Here is a 24,081-nt window from a genome sequence, read left to right as displayed (position 1 = left end):
AGTGGGCGGGGCCTGCGCGCCCCGAGGGGCGGGGCCTGCGCGGGGGCCATGGCGGCCGAGGCGGCGGAGCGGCACCTGGAGCTGCTGAGGGAGGAGCGGGAGGCCGAGCTGGCACAGAGCAGGTGCGGCACTCACGGGACAGGCACCGGGCCGCCAGCGGGCTACGGGGCGGCCACAGCCGGGGATACGTGCGGCTGAGGGGGCACGGGGAGCACAGAGGGACCCTCAGGTGGGACACGCTGTCACCCATGGGAAGCACAGAGGGACCCATCCCCTGGGACCCGCTGTCACCTGTGGAAACCCTGGGAGATCCTTCCCTGGGACCCGCTGGCACCTATGGAAACCCTGCTAGGGTTTCCTAGCTGGGAATGTTGCTGGAATCTGAGCTGCCCACCCCAACAGGAACACCACCCACCCCGCAGGGTTCTGATCCATGGGCGATCCTGCTGGACTCGCCCCGTAGGACCGAGTGTTAGATTTTGGGGGCACGGACACTTCCCAGCCATGAGGATGGCGGTGCCAGGAGCCAGGATAAGGTCATTCCTTGTCTGTCCCCTGGAGCTGTGACCCTCAGCCTCACCCGTGTGTGCTTCCCAGGGCGTGGCAGGAGAGCGTCTCCCTGAAGGAATTGCAGCGGAGGGGCGTCTGCTTGCTCAAGCTCCAGGTCAGCAGCCAGAGAACCGGCCTCTACGGGCGTCTGCTCGTGACATTCCAGCCCAGGAAGGGGGATTCGGACACCGAGCTGCCCTCCAACAGCTTTGGGCCTGGTCAGTGACACTCCTGTCTTTCCAAAGAAAGAGATCATATAGTCCTAGAAGGGTCTGGGTTAGAAGGGACCTTAAAGCTTATCTAGTCCCACCTCTGCCGTGGCAGGGACACCTTCCACTAGCCCAGGTTGCTCCAAACCCCATCCAGCCTGGCCTTGGACACGTCCAGGGATCCAGGATGGTGACACTTCCCTGGATGGTGACACATCTGCCCCAGCCTCACTCTCTCCCTTCCAACCTTTGCAGGGGACATCGTGGGTCTCTATGAGTCGTCTGGGCAGGGGGACCCGCTGTGCACGGGGGTGGTGACACGTGTCACCCCCAAGGCAGTGACGGTGGCCCTGGAGGAGCCCCGGGATGGGGAGCTGGCCCTGGACCACGAGCGCTCCTTCCGCCTGCTCAAGCTGGCCAATGATGTCACCTACAACAGGCTCAAAAGGTGAGGCCTCACTCTGCCCAGCGGGGTGAGGAGTGACAAGTCTAGTCTGGAAAAGCTCTTCCCAGACCCTTCCCAGTTTGGATTTGTCATTTTCTAGAGCCTCACAATGACCTCAGTTTACCCTGGTCCTGCTCTTCCCTCTCCCAGCTGTATTTTGGTCCCATTGCTTCACCTCTGGAATGCTCTGGGTTCTGTGTAGGGCCTTTTCCATCCTGGCAGGAGGAGTGAACAGCTCCTTGCTGGATAAACCTCCTGAAAAAGCACATTTGGCTGTACCAAACAGGGACAATGGGAAGTGGAAGCCTGACCAGCACAGGGATGTGAGGATTGGGAGATGCAGGAATTGTGTGGGATTAGTCTTGTAGGGTAGCATTGTTCAGCTTTGGAGCAGTTCAGTCCTTTCTCACAGCCTGTTTCTGGGCACTTGGGAGTCTCCAAAGAATTCCTGCTGTGCCTGTAACCTTGATATTCCCTTCTTTGGCAGAGCTTTAACTGCTCTCAAGCAGTACCGTGGTGGCCCAGCCTCTGACCTGATCGACGTCCTCTTCTTTGTCTCTGCTCCCAGAGCCTTCCCTGAAACAAGTAAGGATCCTTTTTAATCAGGCTTGTTGGGCATGCTTGGGAATTGCCCAGGAGAGCACAAATAGCTCTGATCCCTGTTTCTATCCACACGTGCAGCCACTTGCTCCAGAAAAGACCCCAGTGCTCAAAGTGAGTCATCAGTGGTGCTGCAGTGGTAGCATTGTGTTCATACTGGTTTATACTGGGCATGCTTGCCTCATGGAAAGATCCTTGACAAAGACTTGGATATCAGGAGTATTCACTCTGTTGTACTTCTTTGGAAAGAACAAAGGTGAAATTACATAGCTTCACCTTTTGGAGAAGCCACAGGGAGAGCAAAGCCTCTAATCAGATATCACCAGCTGCTAATGGATATTAGCCCTTGACAGAAGGGGAGAATAGAAGAATCAGGGAATGAGGGCTGAGAGTGAGCTGTATCTAAGCCATGTACAGAGCTCAGGTCTGCTCTCTCCACTCGTGCCATCCATCCCTGACAGGGTTCTGCCCCTTTCCCCCTCCTCTCCACAGCTCCCTGCATAATCTGTCTCCTTGGATTCCTGGATTTGCCTCTCTCCCATCCCCTCTAGCCAGGCTTGACTTCCAATAGAATGTTCCAGTGACAAAAAATGTGTGTTAATGGGTCCCATCCCCATTTCTCTAAGCACCAATCCCAATCTGAGTCAAACCTTTTAGCCCTTTGGCTGCCTGGGGACCTTGGTGCACTCAAGGTTTTAATATTAAATAAAATAATTAAATTTTAATCAACCAACTTTCCTCAACAGTGCTTTTACCCCTGAGTTGGCAGAACTGCCTCTAATGAAGGAAAACTCCTTTTTACCACATCACTCAGCTGTGCTGGGCTGAGCAGAGATGAATTTTCCATCTCCTCATCCCTGGGAATATTGATGGATAGACTGAGCCATGTTAGGCAGAGGGGGTGCAATATGAACTCAAAGGCTGTGTAGTTACCTCCTCCCTTCAGAGCTGCTTCCTCCCCAGCCAGAGAGGTGTTGCACCAGCCAGGAATCAAGGGATAAGAACTTGGAATAAGCCTGTCCTGAGCTGAAGGGCTCTGCCAGACAAACCTCACAGTGCTCGGGCAAATTTCCCATGTCACAGCCTCTCCTTCCATGACAAAGCACCCATTAGCCTGGTTTCTTTGGGGATCTGTCTCATCTCTGGTTTCAAACAAACCCATCAGCAGCAGGAGGGTCAATAAACCCTGGACAGCTCCTGAAATTGGCTGTCTAGACACACATCTGTGTCAACACTGTTCCAGGAGGCAAGACAAGCTTGCTTCTGTCAGAAGCCAGGGAGCCACAGGCAGAATCCACTCCAGCAGGTGAAATATGCAGCAGCAGAAGCCTGAATCTGATTTTTTTTTAAGTGGGGGGACAAGATGAGAATCCTAATTTTTCAATCAGGGAATCTTGTAGGTGGGTTCTGATACTGCTGTGCATTTCAGTAATTAATTACCAGACAGCAACAGCCCAACACAGCACATCAGAGCCCAAGTCCTTTGAAAACACTAAAATATGCAGCAGTAAATACCCTTGGCATAACACAAAACCATGGGTTTGGGGGAGAATAACCTAAGGAATAGTCAAAAGGAGAGGAAGGGATCTCCAAGGGTAGGTGGGATCTGCAGCAAAGATTGGGACTGGCACAAAGCACTGCCACACCTCACCTTGCTATTTCCAGTAAGATTCCAAGTGGGAGAACAACTTTTCTAAAAAGAGCAAAGTCTGACCTGAGCAGGAATTTTGCCCTTATCAGACTCCCTGGGAAGCAGAATCCAGGTGCTCACCCATGAAAAAGGCCCTCTTTGTCTCCCTTCCACTTTGATCTGTACTGTAGCCCTGCTGGAGCTTCCACACCTGGAATCTCCTCCAAACAATTCTCCCCTGCTCCCAGGATCCGTGTGGGATCCCTGCTCCCCTATGTTTTGGGAATGGGGGGCAGTGGAGAGGCTTTGCTTGCCAGCAGAGGCCAGCATTGCTCTGCTTGCTGTGCTCCTCCTGGCCATCCAGGAGGGACATGCCTCTTTTCCCTTTGGAAAGCAGGTTCTGCTTTACCTGTGCAGGTCACACAGAGAGCTGCCAGCTCTTCCTGTGCTCCTGGGCTGGAGAAAGTCAGGAATGCTCATTTTTGTTCCTGGCTCCAGAAGGCCTGGCTTGTGTCCAGCTCTGCCCATAGTTGTAAAGATCCTGGTGAAAAGGCAGAAATGTCCTCAGAAAAAGCCAATCTGTCAGCAGAGCACTGGGGAAGCACCAGGGATTTCCAGCAAGACTTTCTTGGCTTTTTGGCACAAGTCACTTGCAAAAAAACCCGAGATGCTCCTCATCCCTCTGCCATGTGACACCTCTTGTCATCACAGGGGCCATGGAGAGGCCTCTGGAATTCTTGGGGAAGACTAAGCAGTCCAGACAACTCAGCTGACAGATCTTTCCTCTGGAGAACAGGGAAAGTTCTGATCCAGGCTGGATCCACCTGGATTTTGTCCCGCAGCATTGGCTGCAGTGAGGTTGTACCAGGGAGGAGTTGCTGTGGGGGGAGGAATATTCCTCCTCTTGGGGAGGAATATGCCTTGGAAAGGGCTTCCAGCTCTGGAAAACCTGGGCTCTTCCTCCAAGGAAGGGCCATTCCCATCCATTTTTGGTGCAAAGACTCTTTCTTGGGGGCTTAGATATCACCCCCCAACCCACTGCCTCACCAGAGCTGCTGGAACTGTGCAGGAAAGCATCACAGTTCCTGGGAATGTTGGATACCAACCTGGTTGGACAAGGTGATTTGGTTTTCAACACTAACAAATGCAGTTGTGCATCAGGGCACAATTACCTGGCCACCAGCAAGACACATTCCAGGGATTTCTTCAGGAGAGGATACCTGGAGCCCAGCAGCTGCAGGGAGAAGAGTTTGGAGGAGCACAGCATGTCATAAGAGCTCTTCCCTCCTCCCCACCAGTGTGGCCAGCCCAGGAGAGGCACATTCCCAGCATTCCCACAGAGCAGCTCCTGGCAGCATGTGGTATGGGGGGATGAGGGTGGGCACAGGCCTGGAGAAATTCCCGAGCTCATCCTTGAGCAAGGAAGCATCAATGACTCCCACATCCCTCCTGTTCCTCACTGTGGGAAAAGCCTCTCAGGTTTGAGGCTATTCTTGCTTTTTCCCCAGCCCATGGGATGCTTCCTGGTCTTGTCTTAGTCATTAACACACTCAGCCAAAATTTGCATAAATAAACCAAGAGGCAGAGTGACAGCCCCATTCCATCATCACCTTCTCAGTGAGTATCTTTTGTTTAACCTCATTTAGAGGTGCTGCTTCCAAAGCCACAGGCCACACACAGGTTCACCTGCCTAAACCCAGCAGAAACTTGCATGTTTTTAATCATGCAAAGAGAAGGATGAAGCACATGATGCCCAGCAGGGAAGGATGCCCAGAGACATGTCTTATATAAGCTTTTGTGGGAACGTTATTTTCGGGAAACCTCGGTGTAATGAGTCATCATCCCTGCTGTAATTAACTCCCATAATGAACAAGGAGATTAACATTAGGATTAGAGGGGGGATGAGAATACATTTGGGCCTAAATGAGATAAATCTGAGTGGTTAAAAAGCAGCTTTTGAGAATTCAGTCTCTGCAGTGAAACCAATTCTCTTCTAATGCAATTTGCATATTCTTTTCACTCCCTTAAAGCAGAAACTAATTTTAGTTTTATCATTTAAATTGCTCTTTGTACCTTTTCCTGCCTTCATTCCCAGTCTTGGCTGACCACCACAGGGCTGCTCTGTTCTGCTCACAGACTCTCTAGGTTTTTCTGCTTTTTCACTGGTGCTGCAATGAGTTTGTTCACTGGCAGGGATTTGTTTTCTCCACATCTGCTACTTCCTCCCCAATTTTCATTGAAGATTTCATTAAAGATGCTGGTTCTCTTGTAAAACAAACTCAGAGTTTCCTCCAGAGCCAGGAAAACCTACCTGTTTGATGCTGGAGCAGCTAAATGCCTCTTAAATTCTGGGAATTCCACCACTGACTGGCTGAAGGCTGAGTGTCAGGGCTGGGGAGGGGATGGGGAAGCATGGATGCAGGATGGGGAGGGAGTCTGTTTGTTTTGGAAGCATAAAAAGCTTATTTTTACCTTCTGGGATCTTCCAGCCCTCCTGATTTCTTCCCAAGGTTCTGCTCATTATCAAATGGATTTGGGCTGGCTGCAGAGAGCTCCATGTATTTCTGGATTTGTGCTTCTCAGCCTCTTCCCAGTTGGGGCTGAGGTGCCAGTGACTCTCCTGCTGTCTTCCCAGAGCCTCTGGAGTTCTTCAATGCCTCCCTGGATGAGTCTCAGAGGGAAGCTGTGTCCTTCTCCCTGGCTCAGAGGGAGCTGGCCATCATCCACGGGCCTCCTGGCACAGGGAAAACCACGACCCTGGTGGAGATCATCCTGCAGGCTGTGCAGCAGGGCCTGAAGGTGAGGCTTGGTGCCAGGGCTGTGGTGACAGGGACCACCTCAGCTGGCCACCAGTGACCACCTCTCCTTGTGTGGAGACCCCAGAGCAGCCTTCCAGTCATGGAAGCTTTACAGGGATTCTTCATCAGGAACTGGGGTGGTACCACAAGAGGAAATGACTTCAAGTGGGAAGAGGGGAAATTTAGGTGGGATTTGGGAAGAAATCCTTCTCTGTGAGTGTGTTGAGGCCGTGACACAGAGAAGCTGTGACTGCCCCATCCCTGGAAGTCTCCAAGGCCAGGTTGGATGGGGCTTGGAGAGCCTGGGCTAGTGGAAGATGTCCCTGCCCATGGCAGAGAGTTACTGGATGGGGATTAAGGGTCTTTAACCCAGTCCATTCCAGGTTTCTGTGATTATTTTGCACACTCCTGGGCTTTGTGGCAGCTGGAGCAGCCCCTGTTGGATCTGTGCTAATCCAGAACCCGGCCTGGCTTGCAGGGACCGGGGGCTTCCCCAGCAGCTGCAGTGAGGTGCAGACAGAGCTCAGGTTTGGGGCTCACTGGGGACCCTGCACAGGAGGGAATTACCTGTGGTGATGCCGCTGGTTTATTCCCAACAGAGGCACTCTGCTCTCCCTCTCTCTGCTTTTCCTGCTTGTCTGGCTGTGCTCCAGCCTTTGGGTGTCCTCAGAGCTGCTGTTGTTTGTCCCCGGGCAGGTGCTGTGCTGTGCCCCGTCCAACGTGGCCGTGGATAACCTGGTGGAGCGGCTGGGCGGGCGCGGGGCGCGGCTGCTGCGGCTGGGACACCCCGCCCGCCTGCTGCAGCCCATCCAGCAGCACTGCCTGGACGCCGTGCTGGCCCGCGGCGACACCGCCCGCATCGTGGCCGACATCAGGAGCGACATCGACCGCGCCTGGGTGCGTCCGGGGCGGGTGGGAAGGCGTGCAGCCCGGGGCAATCCCGTTGGAAGGGCTGATGTCAGGGAGAGCTTCTTCCCTGGGAGGGTGGGAAGGCCCTGGAATGGATGTCTCAGAGAAGCTGGGGCTGCCCCATCCCTTGAAGTGTCCAAGGCTGGAGGGGGCTTGGAGCAAGCTGGGATAGTGAAAGGTGCCCCTTCCCATGGCAGGGGTAAGAATGAGATGATCCATAAGGTCCCTTCTAACCCAAACCATGTTGGGATTCTCTGATCTTTGTGTGCTGGAGGGCAGAACTCCTCCTGCCTGAATCCCTCATGGAAATGGGAAAATTCCAGTCCCTGCTGCTGCCCCTCACATCACCTGTCTGCCCTCCTCTTCACCAGAGAAACATTCCCATCATTAATTCACTTCCTAACAAGCTGTCTGCCTGTCCTGATACTCCCTCCCACTCAGCCACCTCAAGTAGAAAGCAGAGCACATTCAAAAATGCATCCTTAATTTCTTTCTCACCCTTATTTTCCTAACATTCTCTTGCAACATAGCTCTGGTGCTTGGGGTGAGGATTTGATGCCAATTAGGTTCTTTTTCTTCCCTTTTCTGGCAGCACCACTGTCCAAAAGCCATTTTTAAAGTTAATTTATTTCTGTCTTTCTTACTGGTGATTAATTTTCCCTTTCATCTGCTTGGGAGGAGTCTGTCACAGAAGCTGTCCTTGGCTGCAGAGGGCTCATCTCCAAGGTCCTGGCCCATCTTTTCTTCCTCCTGCCTCTGTTTCTCCAGTGTCACATTCTCTACTTTTCCCTGGAACAATTTCTCCCTTTGCAGCTGCATGTTTTGACTCCTCTCTCCTTCCCTTCACCCCACCCCAGAGAAGGAGCAGTAACAGAAATGAAAACCTATGTTCTCTTGAGACATTTCCTACCCCTTTGTGCCTCCTTCCCCCACCTCAGGATTCCCAGGACCTCAGCTTCTGGAGGCTGGAGCACCAGCAAGGTTTCAGCCCCACAGTACCTCAGAAAGAAATGGAGCACAGGTCCAGGGCCAGTCCAGCTCCAGGGATGCTGAGCAGGATCAGGAATCCTCATCCAGGAGGATGAGGCAGGGAATCCAGGATCCATGAGCTGGCCTTAAACAGACTCCCAGACCAATGAGAGGATGAGAGATTCCATGTGAGGCAGGTGGGGATGATCAGAGCTGATATTCTCATTTCCTAAAGAGGAATGGGTGACATCCAGACTGATCATATCCTCAGGGCCTGTGATCCCACCCCTGGAATTCCTGAGCCCATTTTGACCACACCTGACAGACAAATGGAGGTTTCACAGATTTAAATAACCATGAGTTCAACCAAAACAGGGGGCTGAGCTGATCCATGTTAGACCCTGGAAAATGCATCCATCCATCCATGGCATGACTCTAGGAATCAGTAGGTCTCACTGTTTTGGCTGCATGTAAAAGCTTCTGTCTGAAGCCTTTTCATCCTCCCCAAGTCATCAGCCTTAACTTCAGGGAAATAATCCCAGTTTCCATCTGGGATTGCTTAGTGAGCCATAGCTGAGCTGTGTCCCATGGCTGCTGCTCTGGCAGTGCTGGTGAGTTGGGGTGCTAGATACATTTAATACCTTCTAAAAAAAACCCTGGGCCTGTCTGGATGCTGCTGGATCCTTTCCAGCAGCTCAGAGAGGCCAGTTTCAGTGGCAGAGCTGCTGCTGGGGCTTGGGGAGCCCTCCTGCTTCCAGAAAGGCTCTGCCCCCTCAGAACAAGATAGGAAATCCAGTCCCTCCCCCAGAAGAGGAACAAAACCCCTCTTCCTGAACATTTCTCCCTGCACCATGCTTTGTCTTGTCACAGACATGGCCAGAACTGAGTAGCAGCTGTTGGCTCTATCCCATTTTTTGTTTTCTAGGCAAAAACCAAAAAGGCCCAGGACAAGGGAGAGCGGAGCCATTTTCTGGGTGAGATTAAGACCCTGAGGAAGGAGCTGAAGGAGCGAGAAGAGGCTGCCATGGCTGCAGCCCTCAGCCAGGCCAGCGTTATCCTTGCCACCAACACAGGTGTGACATCCTCCTGCTCCATGTTTTCCCTCCCTTTGCCAGGTAATCCTGCAAGGCAGCATAGCTGGGACACTTGCACTGAGCTCCCAGGGGCTCAGCAGAGTCTCCCAAACCTTTCTCCAGTGGGATTCTCCCAGCTTGCACTCTGCACAGGCGGCTGCTGAGCACAGAATGTGGATCTGGAAGGGCCCCTGTTAGCTGTGAGTAGGAGCTGGGAGTGCAGTGAGTAAACAAGTGCTGCTGGAGGTGTGCAATCTGCTCCCAATTGCATAAATCACATGGGATTGCTTCCCTGCTTGGACCCTTTCCAGGATTGATGGAATCCAGCACGTGTTTCCAGAGCCTGCTCCCAGGCTGCATGTGGCTGCTTCTGCACTCACCCAAATGATGTGACACGGGATTTTAGGGAGCAGTTCCAGGTGTCCATTGGGCATCTGCAGTGCCAGGTGGGAAGGTTTGGCTCGTGTGGAAGGGCTTTACTGGCTCAGGTTTTTCATACTCCAGGGCCCGCATACAATCTTCAGATCTGGTTGCTTAAGGGTCATTTGTTGAAAGGAAACATCAATAATTTTAGGTCTTAAAAAAGCAAGTTACTGGAATGAAGGTTAGCAGAAAGATAAATCCTTCTGTGTCTTAGTCCCTGGGATTTGGCCTCTCCTTTGTACTTGCCTGAAAGAAAGAGAGAGATTTCCTTCTAGTAAAACTGGTACTTTGGTTGATCAGCTGTGATTCTCCCTGGAACTAGAGCTTCCCAGCCAGCTGGGGGTCTGTGCAAGTGGCAAAAGTCAAGTTATAACTGTACAACTCACCAAAGCAGATTCATACAGGCTGGAAAACAGTTTTGGAAGGAAAACATTGTGTTTGGTGGCAAACTGGAATGTCTGAAGTGATGCAGAGCTGCAGAGGCAGCAGGATTTACAGTGGCAAAGCCAAATTCCCACTCTCAGAGCTGCAGTAGCACAGCTCTGAGAGGTCTGGGAGCTTTGAAAAAAAATATTTCTGCAAATAAAAATCCTCTGGGCTGGGAGACTGGCTTCTTCACCCTGCCTTCCTCCTTTTGCATCCTTCTTTGTGAACTGCAGGGCTCCTGGAATTCAGATTTCTGATCAATGCCTGGATCAGTATCAGTAGGTCTGGGATACAGCAGGTTGTCTGTGAAGGAGACAAATGTTACAAGTGGACTTCTGATGGTTCCAGTCTCCTTTCCCTCTTCCCTGTGCCACAGAGGAGGAGCAGGGGCATATGAGGAGGAGCTGAGATGGGGTCTCAGCCCATCTCCCCCCTCAGTTTCCAGACAGGTGGATCCCCAGTCAGTCCCTCACCATCTCAATTGGGAATGAAGAGTTTTGTTGGCACTGAGGGGCAGCAGGAAGGTGGGTGTTCCTTGGTCTCCTCCAGATGAAACACTGGATCATATTCTCTCTGGCATCTGGGCTTCACTGCTGTTCCCAAAGATACTTGGAAGCTTCTGGGCCCAGATGCCAGGGAAAAAAGGGACAAAGAGGAACTGGCAAAAACAATCCTGACTTACACATATCAACGGATATGTGTTTGGCAGGGCTGAATTGCTGAAATCTCTGCAAAAAAATATTATTTCACTTGCCTCAATCACTGTTACAACTTGTGAGGTTTGTTTCCAGAGCAGGTTCCTTGCTCTTCCTTGTTTCCCTGCTCACTTGGGAACCTTCTCCTTCCACCAGGTGCTTCCTCAGACGGCCCCTTGAAGCTGCTGCCTGAAACCCACTTTGACCTGGTGGTGATTGATGAGTGTGCCCAGGCTCTGGAAGCCAGCTGCTGGATCCCTCTGCTCAAGGCTCCCAAGTGCATCCTGGCTGGGGATCACAAGCAGCTGCCCCCCACCATCATCTCCCAGAGGTAAAAATCCTGGATCGTCCTGTTCTTTGTGTGGCTTCTGAATCCTCATGATTGGAGATGTTTCATGCCTGCAGGCTCTGTGGGATGCATTTGGGCTCACCCTCAGGATAATCCAAGTCTTTCCTTTAATTCTGCTTCTGTGGTTTCCACATTTATTTATTTAGTGTATTAATATGTGAATTGGTCCAGTGAGATGCTGTTTTATCACACACCTCAGGGATTATAAAACCTCCCAGTCCCTACAACATGGATAATAAGAACAGTTAGTTTGTGGAAAAGATCTGTGGATAGTGCAAATTGCCTGTGCTTCCAGGGGGATGCTGCAAAGAGTACTGAGGAATCTTTAAAACATAAATGTGTTCGTGTTTATCTGGTTTAGGCAGCTCCAGATCTGAAATTACTGAACCACAGGAGCAGAGAAATAGGGCTGACTTCATAAACATCCTCCCCTGCTTCCAGAAAATAATGAACAAGACACATATCTGCCATCTCACTTGAGTTTTGAACACAGGAAATGAAAAATTCAAGGCAGGCAGCAACTCCCAGCACATGGCCAAGAGATAGTGAGAACAACATTCAGGGGCTGCAGCATCCTCTCATTTTACCTCTCTCTGATGCCCAAAAGCTTTCTGTTCTGCAGATCTTGGCAGGTGATAAACACATGCTCAACTGCCTGGAGCTGTCCAGGCTGGTAAGCTCCAAAAGCCTGTCTAGAGCCCTCTACTCTTGGTGTCCTGCTGTTTATTCCCTGTGAATTTGCAGGCTGGCTCTCCATGCCTGCATTTTCCAAGCAAGGCACTTTTTGGAGTAGTATCTTGTTGGTAGCAAGAAGAAATTGGCCATTTGGTTCTTCTAATTTCAGGGTTGTCATTATTTTCTGTAAGTGGTCCATAAAGTTCTTCTCTTCCAGAAAAACTGCAGGATGGCTCCATAATGCTCCATAGTGTCCATCCAGCTGGGTCCACCTCAGCAGCCCCTGGCTGTCAGATTAAGGGCAAAACACAAGAAAAATCCCAGCTCTGTTATTCTGGAATGGGGCTGATGCTCCAGCTGGTGTCACCTTTGGCTTCCTCTTTTTGGACAAAAGCAGCTTTTCTTCACTCCCACAAACATTAGAGCAGCTGCTTTTTTCTGCTCTGTCATGGAGGCTGCTGACAGGAGCCTTGGCTGGAGCTGGCAGCAGAAAAGCTCCTCATGTCCTGCAGAGCTCCTGGATCTCCTCCTGCTCCTGCTTGAGGAGTTGTACTTTTCTCTCCATCAACTTTGACTTGGTGGCCTTGGCAGTGCTGGGAGAACATCAGATTCCGTGATCTTTGAGATCTTTTCCAGCCTGAACAACTGTGATGCAAATCAATGGGATGCTGGAGAGCTCTGTTTTGCTTTCCACATTCCCTGCAGGCCCAGGAAGCAGGAGAGAGGCAGATCCCTTCCACCTCCTTCCCTGGGTATTTCCAGAGCTCCCACCAAGGCCCCAAATCACCTGCCACCTCCTGTGTGGTTCAGGGGAAGCAAGGAGCTATTTCCAGGGATGATTCATGCGGAGGACTCCAACCCTTCCGCCCACCTTCCCCTTCTCCATTGATGACAGCGGGCCTGGAGTGGGTGGGCTCCTATTTTTGGGGCCACAGGGAAGGGTCTGAAGTTATCCAGGATGAATCCAGGCTGGCAGGAGGCTCAGCTGTTACTACAGCAGGGGAAGTCAGCCCTGCCCAGGCAGGAAGCCTGTGTCCAGCAGGAATGCTGTGGGATTCTATCCACTTTCCTGTTACCTGCTTTTTCCTCCATCCCTATCAGCAGTGACCTCATGAGTCCTAGGGAATGTTGGATGGAGGGTCTGAAGGATCCTCTCCCCTGCTTTCTGACACACCTGGAGCTGTCCCAGCATGTAGAGAGCATCCCCCCACACACCTTCCAGACTGTGCTGGCAAATTCCAGCCTGATTCCTCATCTGCAGCTCCAGCCGAGGCTTAAAGGCAGCAGCTTCCATCTTGGAGGTCCTCCTGCTCCATTTTGTCCTTTTCCCTGTGGGCATCTCCATTCCAGGGCACTTCCTGCAGTCTGACAGGAGCATTTGTTTGCCTTGTTGGAGCCCTCATTCCATCCTTTTCCCAATGAATTTGTCTTCACATCAGGGCTCTGATATATCAATTTGGTTTTACTCCCCTCAGATGCTTACTGAACTTCTTGCTCTCAACCCACAGGGATATTTTACCATCTTGTTTGCCAATGAATCAGTCTGGATGTCTGCACCATCCCAAATCCACATGCTGATTCCCATGGCAGGTCTGAATGGACTTTCTTGCACTTTTTATCTGAAGTGCCAGGCCTTGGGTTTCTCTGGTAGCCTCCACAGCTGGAAAGTCCTGGTGCTCATCCATGAATTAACTCCATTAATGTGGAGTTCCTGAGGCAGGAAAACACAGTGACCTCCTTCTCTAGGCTTTTCCAACCAAATCCAGTGTGTACTGCAGGGGTCAGTCACATCAGTATCTCCTGTCTCAGGGATGAATAAAAATGAAAACATGCCATGACTGAGGACACAGCTCCAGCCTTCCATGGAAAACAATTCCTGTTTTTCTCATAGTACTGATCATTCTGGACATGTACAGGGCAGGCTGGCCCAGCACAGCATTTCCTGCTGGCAAAACAAGGTGAAACCATGTTAGCTACAAATCGTGCTTGCTGTGGGCTGGGTTTGGGAATTCTGCCTTTCCCAGTTGTACTTAGGTAGTTTAAAGTAGATATTCCCAAGCATCCCATGCATGGTTCTGTCTGCCCAACCTCTTATCCCAATTTTATTTCTCTAATGCAATCAATAGATAAAAAACATCTGCTCAGGGCACTCAGGATTTTGTTGGCAGAGAAATCAACCACCATAGGAATTAATTGAGTGGTAAAATAACAGAAAATTATTAACAGGTGAAATATTCCCAGGCAGATTAATTCCTCATTATTAATTCAGCACATAACTTCCTGCTGTGGGAATGCTGCTGGAAGGGTAGGGAAGAGCATCATTCCTGAGGCTTGCTGTGAGGTTTAATGGCTGTTTCAGGCATGTTCTTGCACCTGAGTGCCAAATTTCCTTCCTGTCCAGGAGATCCAAGCTCTGTGGGCAGAGCAGAGCTGGGAGAATCAAGTTAATTCCTGATAGCAAGATGTAGGGCTAGGGGATGCATTCCAGTTATGTCCCCTCATCCCATCTACCCCAGCCCACCTCTGACAAACTGCTGCATCCCACATCCTGCAGCCATGTCCATCCAGAGGTTATTCCCCTTTTTTTTTTTGGCCTGAGTGCTGCATCCTATGATTCAGCAAGGAGGAGAGCTAATGAGGACTGGCTTCTTGGAAAAATTTGTCCTTAATTGTCCCTTCTGCAGGTTGAATGGCTTGGCAGTCTCTTGTCACATTTCCCAAGTGCCTGTGGTGAGTGTGGCAGGGCTGGGGGCCATGGAGCGCTGGAATTCCCCCCAGCAGGGACTGGATGTGTGCTGTGCCTCAGAGATTGATGGAAAGCATTTTCCTGAGCTGTTCCCTGTCATCATTCCATCATCTTCATACTGCTTCATTGTGTTTGGCAGCCTCCAGCACCTCTCAGTGTCAGCCTCAGTATGAAAAATCTCTGTATGCTGACAAAATCCAAGTGCAACGACTTCCATCCTTCTTCCTAGACAGTGCCTCCCAACAACCCCATCATGAGGCCAGGAGAAAGCAAACAGGCTCCTGAAAGGCTGAATTCAGTAGGAATGTGGTTCATTTGTGCCACATATATGAATAAGGGGCGCTGCTGGATGTGAATGGGTGAAAAAGCAACGAGTGCATCCTTGTGTTAGTCCAGGAGAGGATGGACATGCTGGAGCAGCAGGAGTCTTGATGAAACCAGCAAGGGTTGGCTGTGTGAGCACCAGGCATTCCAAATTTTGGGGTGGAGCTCTGATCCTAATGCACTGGGTGATGCTGATGCTGTGGCTGGGCTTGCAGCGTAGCCTTACACTGGTGGATCAGGGAATCACTGGGATTGAGAATGCCAAGACCACCAATCCTCACCTTGCCAACCAGACCAGAGCACCGAGTTCCACATCCAGTTGTTCCCTGAACACCTCCAGGGGTGGTGACTGTCAGATTAAGGGCATGTTGGCATTGCTTGAATTACAGGGCCAGGATCTGTGTCCAAGCTTCTCTGATCTCATGGCACCAGTCTGTCCCTGAGGGCACCCAGGTGGAATGGGGGCAACAGTGCCACCCCAGGGGAGCCACATGAATGTGCTGAGCTCTGAGTGCAGGTGCTCCCAGAGCATCCCCTCTGATACCACGTGTGTTGGGAAGGGCTGGCTGAGTCCCACCCCACCCTGGGGGATGGTCACTCATGTTGGATCAGTGAGTTAGGGGTCTCTGTGAATTTGTGCTTGCAAGAAATTATGGTGATTAGCAATATATTGTGACACCAATCAAGAAGTCTTCAAAATTCATAAGTGACTCAAAGATTCTCTGATCCATCTCCAAGATGGTAATAACAAAGGAGCTTTTCTATCTCCCAAACAAACATCATCAAAAACTCAATCCCAGAAAGTTTCACTTTAAACACAATCGGGATCTACATTTGGAAAATTATTTTTAACATATATCAACAGTTCTCTTAACCTTTTATCTGGAACACTAAAATCATTTAGCCTTAATAAAGATTCTAAATAATCATACATATATTTCTGCTCTTCAAACACACTTTCTCCCATCTCTACAGACTCACGATCACACTTAACTTACTTTAAATATGTTGTTACAAATTCTGTATGATTTCCCATTCTCTTACTTCCATTCTTTAAATACATTTTCCCCCATCTCTATGGATTTACCCAAACACTCAGCTCATCTTAAATACATCATTAGAAGTTCCATAGATTTTTTTTTTAATTTCTGCTCTTTTGGCATAACATTTCCCGTGCTGCTGGATTACCCCGGGCACTGCCACGCTGCCACCGAGTTTTCCCCGCAGGGCGGCGGGGGCGGGGCTGTCGCTGAGCCTGATGGAGCGGCTGGCGGAGCGCTGCGGGCAGCGGGCGGTGCGCATGCTGACCGTGCAGTACCGCATGCACCGCCGCATCATGGAATGGGCGTCCTCGGAGCTCTACGGGGGCCGCCTCCGCGCCCACCCCTCCGTGGAGCAGCACCTGCTCAGGTGGGCCACCTGCTCTCCGCTGGAATGGCCTTTTTGTCCCCGTTTGTCCCTTCCCTGCGGAGTTTCCCGCTCCTCCTGGGGTTGGGGCCGTGCTGTTCTTACAGCTGTTGTTTCAGCGAGGAGACGTTACTGGGGGGGGATTGTCCTTTTTGTTCTGTAACCAGAAGTGATGCAGAGTTGTCTTCTGTGTCCTGCTTTGCTATGGCATCCTGGGATGGTGTGGGTTGGAAGGTTGGAAGCCCCAGAGGACACCTTCCACTAGAGCAGATTGCTCCATATCCCCTCCAGCCTGGCTCTTCCAGGGATGGTGCAACCAGGGCTTGTGTGGATATTGCTGTAACATCAGTGTTGTGTTCCCCAAATACCTTGTGCAGGGACCTGCCAGGTGTCTCCTCCACAGAAGAGACCAGCACCCCCTTGTTGCTCATAGACACTGCTGGCTGTGGCCTGTTTGAGCTGGAAGTGGAGGATGAACAGTCCAAGGGCAATCCAGGTACCATTGGCCAGAATGGATGGACTGAGGTGCTCAGCCCAGCACAGGCTTGGCCACACCCCACAGATGTCTCCTCTGGGGAAGGTGGGGTCCCAGAGAGCCTTGCTTAGCTGAGGGATCATTCTCATTCCCTCCATAAATCTTCAGCCTCCAGGGACTCTGAGCAGTGTTGGAGCTCTGGTGACAGTGTCCAGCTTGTGGGTGGCCTCTCTGGCTGCTGTGTCCCCTTGCAGGGACATTTCTCCATGCTGAGGGCTGGGGCAGGGTGGAGAATCCCTGTGGCAGGTGCTTTACACCAAGGAAGGGCAAATGGCAGCAGGCAGAGCACAGGCCTGTTTTGGGAAGGCTATGGATAAGGCTCAGAATTACCTCCCAGTCCTCTGCTCCTTCCATGAAATCCTGTCTGGCTCTTCTCTGGGGATTTTCCTAGGACACCGAGTTCTGCTGCTTTTCACCTGAAAAACAGGTTTCTTTACAGAGCTTGAGTGCAAGTCAGGCTGGAAAATATAATGGCAGTTATTACCAGTTTAAATACCTTTTACCTTCTGTTTGACCCCCACCATCATTTGAGTGTCTCATTTTTCCATGCACCATTCCCTGTGTTGAACACGACAGGCTCTTGTTGCCTCACAGAGAGCCTGAGAGCCTGGTCTGAGAAAACTCAAGAGATTTGGAGCAGGGGATTAGAAGCACATCTCCCCAAATTTGGGAGGCAGCCTTTTGGCACAGCTCACTGCAGAGTCTTGATGTTTATTGCTGTGTTTTGCTGCAAAGCAGAAGCCCAGCCAATAAACCATGAAATAATTCATACAGGATTTAATTTTCCCCTTAGATGCCTCTAAACCTGGCACCATCTTGGATAAGCAGTTCATGGCAGCCTGTCCTGCTATTTTGGGGGAGGTGGGCACATTCCTCTGGCCTCTGTCCCCTGTCACACTCTGTTCCTGTCCCAGGGGAGGTCCAGCTGGTGGGGATGCACGTCCAGGCCTTGGTGGACGCTGGTGTGAAGGCCAGGGACATTGCTGTGGTGGCCCCCTACAACCTCCAGGTGAGCTGTCCCTCTCCTGGCATCCCCCCTCTCTGTGCACACAGAGCACCACAAGGCCCCAGAGACCTGCAGAGCCAAATTTAACCAGCATTTGGGACCAGCTCCTGCACATTTGAGCAGCTTGAGGCCATGGAGGGAAGAGCTGTTAGTGATGTGTTCCACTTGCAGCCTCAGGAGATGCCAGTGCTCATCCTTGTGGGTTTGGGATTTTAATCCTGTCATTTTAATCCTTTTCACTGCCCTTGGCCTGTTTCTCAGGTGGACATGCTCCGACAGCACCTTTGCCACAGCCATCCCGAGCTGGAAATTAGATCAGTGGATGGTTTCCAGGGAAGGGAGAAGGAAGCAGTGATCCTGTCCTTTGTCAGATCCAACAGGAAAGGTAAGACCTCACTGCTGGAGCATTGCCCCCGGGGAATGGGGAGGAAGCAGTGTAGCCAAGTGCTGTGGTTTAACTGCAGTGCTCTAACACTTGGTTCTGGATGGATTTACTGGCAAACCCTCCCTTTTCAGCCTTTTTTTGTTTAATTAATGAATATATGTGCTGTCAGGGCTGCAGAGGAGGCTCGTGTGGTACAGCAGTCCAGGACTGTTCAGTTTGAAGGTTTCCTGGCCCTTAAGGCCTCAGAAATTCTTTAAACAGGGCCCTAAGAATGTCACATCCCCACATTTAGGGACACTGGGGGGTAATTTCTTGGGTTTTGAGCCTATTTTGAGTCAGTTCCCTACAGAAAGTGAGCAGGAGCTGACATCCCAAGCCATGCATGAAAAATGCTTTTGGGAGCAAAATCTAGAGCGGAAAATCAAGTTCTTGGCTATCAGCAGCTGCAGCAAAAGTTAAAAGCTGGAAAAAAGCTGCTGCCCTGGGGGCACAGGGCTCCTGTGCAGGAGCTGAAAGGTTTTGTGGAGCTGGCTGAGCAGGATCACTGTGTGTTCACCTGTGTTCTGTGCTGGGATCAATTCCCTTTCCAAACCCACAGCCCTGCAGCCCTTCCTGTGCTGCTGGAGGTGAAATGCTGAGTGCTGAGGGCTGGAAGGGGAAAAAAAAGGGGAAAAATATGCATGGAAGGAGGAGGTGCCTCTTTTTCCAAAGCTAGAGGAGGAAAAGCAGCCTTGTAGGGAGAATGGAGGTGGGGACAGCACTAAGAATAGTCCTGATCCAGGAGTGACTCACCCTGGGCTGGTGGCCCTGGGAGGATGAGTGCCCCACAGCCCTTCTGCACAGGGAGAGGCCAAAGCTCAGGTGTGGGGCAGGAATTGTTTTCCTAGAGGCTTCTCCTTGACCTCTCCTTCTGCAGCAATTCCTGATCCAGCTGGAAACATTCTTTTAAGAGGAAATTCTTCCCTGTGAGGATGAGGCTGCCCTGACACAGGTGGCTGCCCCACCCCTTGAAGTGCCCAAGGCCAGACTGGATGGGGCTTGGAGCAACCTGGGATAATGGAAGGTGTCCCTGGCAGGGGGTGGAAATGGATGGGCCTTAAGGTCCTTCCCATCCCAAATCATTCCAGGATTCAAGAGTTGGATTTACCCCTGCAGCTGGGTTAAACCTGATCAAAGAAACTGGGAATTGTTCTCCGAGCTGCAGAGCAGGGCGAGGGGCTGCCCCTCACTGTGTCCCTCAAAGGCAGCACAGAGGAGGCTGCTGAGGCAGAGCCAGGCTGGACTCTGCTCTGGCAGAGGCATTAATCTCTTCCCCACTGGCCTCCTCACTGTTTCCTGGAGCTGGGAGCTCGGCAGCCACCCACGCTCCGCTCTCGCTGCCTGATCCTGCCTGAGTCATCCCAGCACTGCCGGCTCTCACTGCTGTCTGTGAGCACAGCAAAACCTCCCCAGTTCCCAAATGGCTGCTCCTACAGACCCTCCAGAATTTGGGAGCAGGAGGGAGCTCTGTAGGACTCAGGGGGGAGTTCTTTACCTGCAGTCTCTCTGTCACAAGGTGAGCCTTTCCCACGCTGCTCCAGCTTCTGTTTGCTCCCAGCTCCAAGCTGAGCTTGTCGTGGGCCAGGTAGGGAGATATTCCCCCTTTCCATGTGCTTTTCATCCTCTTCCTGTGGGAAGATAGATTGAAAGGATAGTGCAGGATAGTCCAGAAGGCAATGTCACCTGGTGAGTTGCACCTGTACTGATTACTGAGAGTGGAAACATCTGGGCCTACCCAATGAGTTTGGGTGTTGGAAAAGAGTGGGCTAGCTGGCTGCTAGCTACAGATGGAGCTGAGATCCAGGGTCTGCTGCAGTTTGGGATGGAATCTGCTGGCTGTGCTGTGAGGAGGTAAGGGACATACATTTGTGCAAGGGACAGATAGGTAAGAAGATGCTGTGTGAGGGACAGGCAGGGTAAATCAGCTGGGAAAGGGACAGCCAAGAAATCCTTGGCTCACTTGGCCCAAACCCCTGGAGGCATCCCTTCCCTCCTGCCTTTCCAGGTGAGGTGGGCTTCCTGGCCGAGGAGCGGCGCATCAACGTGGCGGTGACGCGGGCGCGGCGCCAGGTGGCCGTGGTGTGTGACAGCCACACCGTGGGCAGCCGCCCCTTCCTGCGCCGCCTCCTGGACCACCTGGGCCAGCACGGGCTGCTGCGCTCCGCCTTCGAGTACCTGGATGACCTCGTGCCCCAAAACTACCCCGGGGAGGGCAGGGCCCAGCACCAGCAGGGCCCCAAACCTCCCAAAGCACAGCCAGCTCCAGCAGGGAAGCTCAAGGCGACGGCAGGTGGAGCGGGGAGCCAGAAACCAGGAGCACGGAGCTCCCCCAGCGCTGCCGGAGCTGGGAGAGATGGCTCGGGCTCCAAGGAGCGTGGGGACAGGTTCAGGGCCATGCTGGTGGCCTTCCTGGCGAGCAGCGAGGTGCAGCTGGATTTCCCAGCGTCCCTGAATTCCCACGAGCGGATGCTGGTTCACGTGCTGGCGGAGGAGTATGGGCTGCAGCACCTGAGCTCCGGGGAGGGCCGGGACAGGTACATCAGTGTCTGCAAGAGACTCCCCAAGGAGCCCCCGAGCTTGGAGCTGCCCCCTGAGCCCCTCCCTGAGCCCCCCCTGCCTCCTGAGCCCCAGCATCCCAGCGGGAACACCCCTGACCCTGCAGAGCCAGGGGAAAGCAGCCAGGGCTCAGGAAAAGTGGACCTGAAATCTCTGCACCTGGAGAGAGTCCAGAGGGAGAAAGCCAGGCGGGAGGAGGCGGCGAGGAAGGTGCAGGAGCCCGGCCGTGGCAGCAGGAAAAAGGACAAGAGCGAAGCCAAAGGTGGGTCAAGGTTTTTCTAACCAGCACAGTTAATGCTTTTCCTTGATTGGATCTTAATCCTGGTGGGGTTGCTGCAGATTTTGGGATTTGGGCATGGAGCATGTGGCTCTTGGAAAGCTGCAGAGAGGTGGGAAGTGGCTGCAGCATCCAGGTAGAGGGGTTTGTATACATCTGGAGGCACATCCTTTAAGTCAAAGGAATAACATTGGGGGACCCTTTTCCTGGGAGTCTCAGGAATCGCATGGGAGGTTCCCAAGAGCAGGAAGAGGAGCTGAGGGGAGTCCCTGCCCCACGCTGAAGGATGTAAAGGCAGAGGCTGCCCTGTGGCTGCAGGAGGGTGGGTTTGTTCCCAGGCCCCAGTCCAGGTGTGTGCTCACTTTTCCCAGGAAAGCCTGCGATCGAGAGCGTGGCCGGAGAGGATTTTGATGCTCTGATCTCTGCTGCCATCAAAGCTGACAGAACCTGTGGCTTCCCCCACTGCAAGGCCTCTGTCACCACCCTGGGCCAGCTCTGCCACCACTGCCAGCGGCTCTTCTGCCTCAGCCATCACATCCCTGAGGTAAGGAGGGGCAGGATGGGCTTAGCCTGGGATTTTTCCCTGTGGAGCTCCTCTGGGCAGGGTTTTGTTGCAGGGAGTTTGAGCAGAGCCCTCCCTGTCAGAGCCTGTACTGAGCTTAGGGACCCAGGGCTGGCAGGTGCTGACACCTGGGCTCTGCTCAGCTCTTCCTGGGGGCTTTTCTGTTTTCTTCTCATTTTGTGCCCTTCTTTACCATTTTCTGGTGTTTACACTCTGAGGCCATGTGGATAAAGTGAGGTAGGGAGCAGAAATGGGGAAGCACGAGTTTCGGGCTCAAGCAAGCCTGGACTCAATTCCCAGCTCTTTGCACATTCCCTCTGCATTCTGAGGATGATCCCAGCCCTTTGCAGGCTGTCTTTGCATCCTGGAGACAGGTCAGGCATGGTGCAGTGCCAGCAATTCAGAATTCCCTGTGTCCTTGTTCCTCATCCCGCAGTTTCCGTGCCCTGTGTAGCTTCCTGGAGCTCAGCAGCCCTATAAATCCTTGGCAAGCTTTTCCCTCTGTCAAGAGCTATCTGTTTCCATGGCAAGGAATAGTTGTATTTATGGTCACTCACCATCCAGGGGGATGGAGATTTATTCCCTGCAGAATGGCCTCTCCCTGCTGAATTGTAACGAGGCTTCAACAATTGCAGGGAATCAAATCCATGTCAGCTCCAGGAAGGGCTGTAAAAGCTCTAAGGGAATAGCTGGGACCCCATTCCATGGAAACATAAATAAATAACTTCGGCATGGGCCAATGAAACTAGATTAAAATAAATACAATAAATAGTAAACAATGGTAAATAATAAAATAATGAAATTATAAAAAATAAGCATAGAATGCACTATAATAACACAATACAATGATAATAGTGGCTGTAAATGATGGGAGGTGATTTTGCCAAGCAGGCAGAAGGGGAATGCCAGGCTCAGGGAGTGCTGCCTGCCCCACTGGCTGGTGTTTGCTCTCTGCCAGGTGCACGGCTGTGGGGAGAAGGCCAAGGCCCAGGCACGGCAGCGGATCAGCCGGGACGGGCTCCTGTTCCCCGGCAGCGGCTCCAAGGACAAATCCCTGGATCCCGCCAGGCGCGCCCACCTCCAGCGGCGCCTGGACAAGAAACTCGGCGAGCTGACGAGCCAGAGGAAGGGCAAAAAGAAAGACAGGGAGAAATGAGGGACCTGAATCCTGCTTTTTGAACCTCATAGTTGCTGCTCAGTCCCCCTCCCAGGGGAAAGCTGCAGTGCTGGGCCTGGGTGGAATAGGAGGCTCCATTCTGGGGGGAGAATCTGGAGCTGGGAGCCTCCTGAGCTGCAGGGCTGAGGCAGGGGAGGGAGGGCTGCTGTATTGTCCTGGCTATCCCTGTGGGCAGGGTGATGGATGCACTCAGAGCACGCTGGTGAAATGGGCATTAAACACCCAAAGCTGCCCCTGTCACATCAGTCCCTGCAGCAGCAAATGATGGATGCACGGGAGCAGGAACGTGGGAGGCACTGAAAACCCTGGGTGCCCCTCTGCTCCAGGGAGGATGACTGAGGAAATGGATGTGTCCCAGCCCAGCAGTCCTCCAGCCTGTCCACACTGCAGCCATCCTCTCCTTCCCTGGGTCAGGAGCTCAGGAAGGGGCTCAGCCCTGCTCCAGGTGTGCCTGGGGATGGGAATAGGGAGCGGGAAGGGGAGGCCTCGAGCCCAAACAGTGCTGGCACCACGAGCAGCTGCTCCAGCACATTTCCCTGGGGGAGCCTTCCTGTGCCACTGGGAGGTCCCTCCCTCCTCACCACTGCCTGTCCCTTCCCTGACACTTCCCAGACCTGTCCTGCCCTTCTCACAGAGCTCCTTGGTGGCTGATTCCCCCTGGGAAAGCCCACAGTGACAGCAGGTACAGCCACGTGAGCTTTTCAGGTGGGAGGGAGCCTTGTGTCCATCCTGGACCTTTTCCCAATCCTTCACACATGCTCCATCCATCCCACTCCCAAAATAGTTCCAGCAGCGTTTTTTGTCCCCAGGATGAAGGAGAAGGTGCAGAGATGCCTCTGAATAGGAATGGCTGGAGAGGAGCAATTCAAAAATGCCAAACCCACACCTTCCCCCCATCATTTTGGGGCTAAACATCACAGATTCCAGCACCTGTAAAAGTTGCTCACCTCATCCCAAGTAAAGCTCTGCAGTTGGCAGGAGCAGCTGGACAGCCAAGGATTTCTGTGTCCATCTCTTCCCAAACACTTGGCTGGGATAGCTAATAAGCAAATTTTCCCCCAAACCTCATGGTCTGTGAGTGAGAACTGGTTGTGAACACCTTCCCACAAAAACTTCCTGATCCTTCAGAAAACCTCTTTCTTCAAACCCCTCCATCCTTGTCTCATGCCCTGGTGCTGCTGTGCATCATCCATGGAGGGATAGCACAGGCTCCCCTGGCAGCAGGACAGGGAGGCTCCAGGAGGGACAAGTGGAGAGGAGGAAGTGTAGGAGATGGGAATCTGGGCATCAATGAGTGGAGAGTGGGAGGAGCTGGAG

At 52.3% G+C, this 24,081-nt stretch overlaps 1 protein-coding gene across 1 annotated transcript; it reads left to right on the top strand.

The window, feature by feature from the left end:
* Nucleotides 1-28: 28 nt before the first annotated feature.
* IGHMBP2 (immunoglobulin mu DNA binding protein 2) lies at nt 29-22,995 on the top strand. Its single transcript, XM_079307943.1, has 15 exons — nt 29-122; nt 598-767; nt 1,014-1,206; nt 1,691-1,788; nt 6,069-6,232; nt 6,928-7,128; nt 9,035-9,182; nt 10,883-11,057; nt 16,048-16,230; nt 16,605-16,723; nt 17,677-17,771; nt 18,030-18,153; nt 20,198-21,010; nt 21,397-21,569; nt 22,546-22,995. Exons 1-15 carry the CDS (start codon nt 49-51, stop codon nt 22,741-22,743), a joined length of 2,928 nt encoding a protein of 975 aa, XP_079164069.1. The 5' UTR covers nt 29-48; the 3' UTR covers nt 22,744-22,995.
* Nucleotides 22,996-24,081: the final 1,086 nt, after the last annotated feature.

Source organism: Erithacus rubecula, assembly GCF_903797595.1.
Source record: "Erithacus rubecula genome assembly, chromosome: 6".
NCBI classification, from domain to species: domain Eukaryota; kingdom Metazoa; phylum Chordata; class Aves; order Passeriformes; family Muscicapidae; genus Erithacus; species Erithacus rubecula.
Note: the sequence above shows the minus strand (reverse complement) of the source record. Positions and strands in the feature narration are given on the sequence as shown.

What these genes read in the sequence shown, in the direction of transcription:
- IGHMBP2 (XM_079307943.1), top strand. Translation starts at nt 49, where the DNA reads ATGGCGGCCGAGGCGGCGGAGCGGCACCTGGAGCTGCTGAGGGAGGAG. An exon ending in CTGTGCAGCAGGGCCTGAAG is followed by an intron (nt 6,233 to 6,927) that starts GTGAGGCTTGGT and finishes GTCCCCGGGCAG; the next exon opens with GTGCTGTGCTGTGCCCCGTC. An exon ending in GCGACATCGACCGCGCCTGG is followed by an intron (nt 7,129 to 9,034) that starts GTGCGTCCGGGG and finishes TTTGTTTTCTAG; the next exon opens with GCAAAAACCAAAAAGGCCCA.